General features: G+C 50.3%; 1 protein-coding gene across 1 annotated transcript in view; it reads right to left on the bottom strand.

The window, feature by feature from the left end:
- Positions 1 to 360: 360 nt before the first annotated feature.
- Positions 361 to 1,468, bottom strand: part of DNMT1 (DNA (cytosine-5-)-methyltransferase 1) — a gene marked incomplete at its 5' end in the record, with an annotated part of 4,526 nt that continues 3,418 nt past the window's right edge. Inside the window, one exon of the mRNA XM_015421801.1 lies at positions 361 to 852. Coding sequence (XP_015277287.1) covers positions 815 to 852 — 38 coding nt within the window. The remainder of the gene's footprint in view (positions 853 to 1,468) is intronic.

The raw sequence follows: 1,468 nt of genomic DNA, 5'->3' as shown, positions 1-1,468 counted from the left end.
TGACTCAGAAGGACTGTATATATGTTCCAGTGTCCAGTGTAAATAAAGTGTAAATACTCTGTACATACTGAAACAGAGTCTCTGCTACTTTACGGCGTTTCTAACTACCGTCAACCTATCTATCTACTTGCAATTTCTTGCTTTCGAACTGCTAGGTTGGCAAGAGCTGGGACCAGAGACGGGAGCTCACTCCATCATGCGGCACACTCGGGTCTCGAACTGCTGAACTACCGACCTTCCGGTCTGCAGTTCAGCATCTTAACCCCTCAGCCACCGCGGCCCTGCAGCCAAATGCACGAGAAAGGCAAAATCATTCACCGAAAGGAAGTCGGGGATGCCCCTTTGCATAATTTATAGGAGAGATTTATTGGAAGAAATATTACAACATATAAAAACTACATAAAGTGTTAATTTCCACTTGTACAAAGTGGCAGATTAATTTTTCCAATACAATGCATAATAAAAACATTGTCCTTACCCCCGCCCCTCCCCCAAACGCACGCACGCACACACATACGCCCACACGCACACGCATGAAGTGGCAGGCACTGTACAACTGATCACTCGGGGATGGTCTGGTGTCGATAATCTGGAACATCGAAAGAGACGAACACTGCTCACGGATACAGGCTGAACAGAGACAAATAATAATAATAATAAAAAAAGAAAGACGCTCCCCTCCCTGCCCGACGGCTTTCAGCGAGTCCGGGAGGAAGGGGAAAAAATAAACCCAGAAACAATGACCAAGAATTAAAACGATCAGTGCATGTTTGGGTGTTCATGTGCTGGATCCAGGAGTCGAAGGAGAGGGCGTTTAATCCGAGACGTCCATCTTTTCCCGTTTGATGGTTTCTGAAAAGCGGGACAAAGCATAAGCAACGCTGTGAATGCCAGAAAGGTATTGTTGTCTCCCGGCTAGAGGCAGAGTCAGGCCCGGCTGGCTGGGCTGCTTGCCTAGGCTGAGGGATGGAAGAGGGGCTTGTGGGCTCAGTGGCAGAGCCTTTGCTTGGCATATGAAAGGTCCCAGGTTCAATCCCTGGCATCTCCAGTTAAAAGGACCAGGCAGGAGGTGATGGGAAAGACCTTGACCTGAGACCCTGGCTCAGTGGCAGAGCCTCTGCTTGGCATGCAGAAGGTCCCAGGTTCAATCCCTGGCATCTCCAGTTAAAAGAACCAGGGAGAAGGCCGGGGATGAGGAAGACCTTGACTCGAGACCCTGGCTCAGTGGCAGAGCCTCTGCTTGGCATGCAGAAGGTCCCAGGTTCAATCCCTGGCACCTCCAGTTAAAAGAACCAGGGAGAAGGTGATGAAGAAGACCTTGACTCGAGACCCTGGCTCAGTGGCAGAGCCTCTGCTTGTCATGCGGAAGGTCCCAGGTTCAATCCCTGGCATCTCCAGTTAAAAGAACCAGGGAGAAGGTGATGAGGAAGACCTTGACTCGAGACCCTGGCTCAGTGGCAGAGCCTCC

The sequence above is a fragment of the Gekko japonicus genome, unplaced genomic scaffold (assembly GCF_001447785.1).
Source record: "Gekko japonicus isolate JY-2015 unplaced genomic scaffold, Gekko_japonicus_V1.1 scaffold5212, whole genome shotgun sequence".
Classification (NCBI taxonomy): Eukaryota; Metazoa; Chordata; class Lepidosauria; order Squamata; family Gekkonidae; genus Gekko; species Gekko japonicus.
This window is presented reverse-complemented; position numbering and strand designations above follow the sequence as displayed.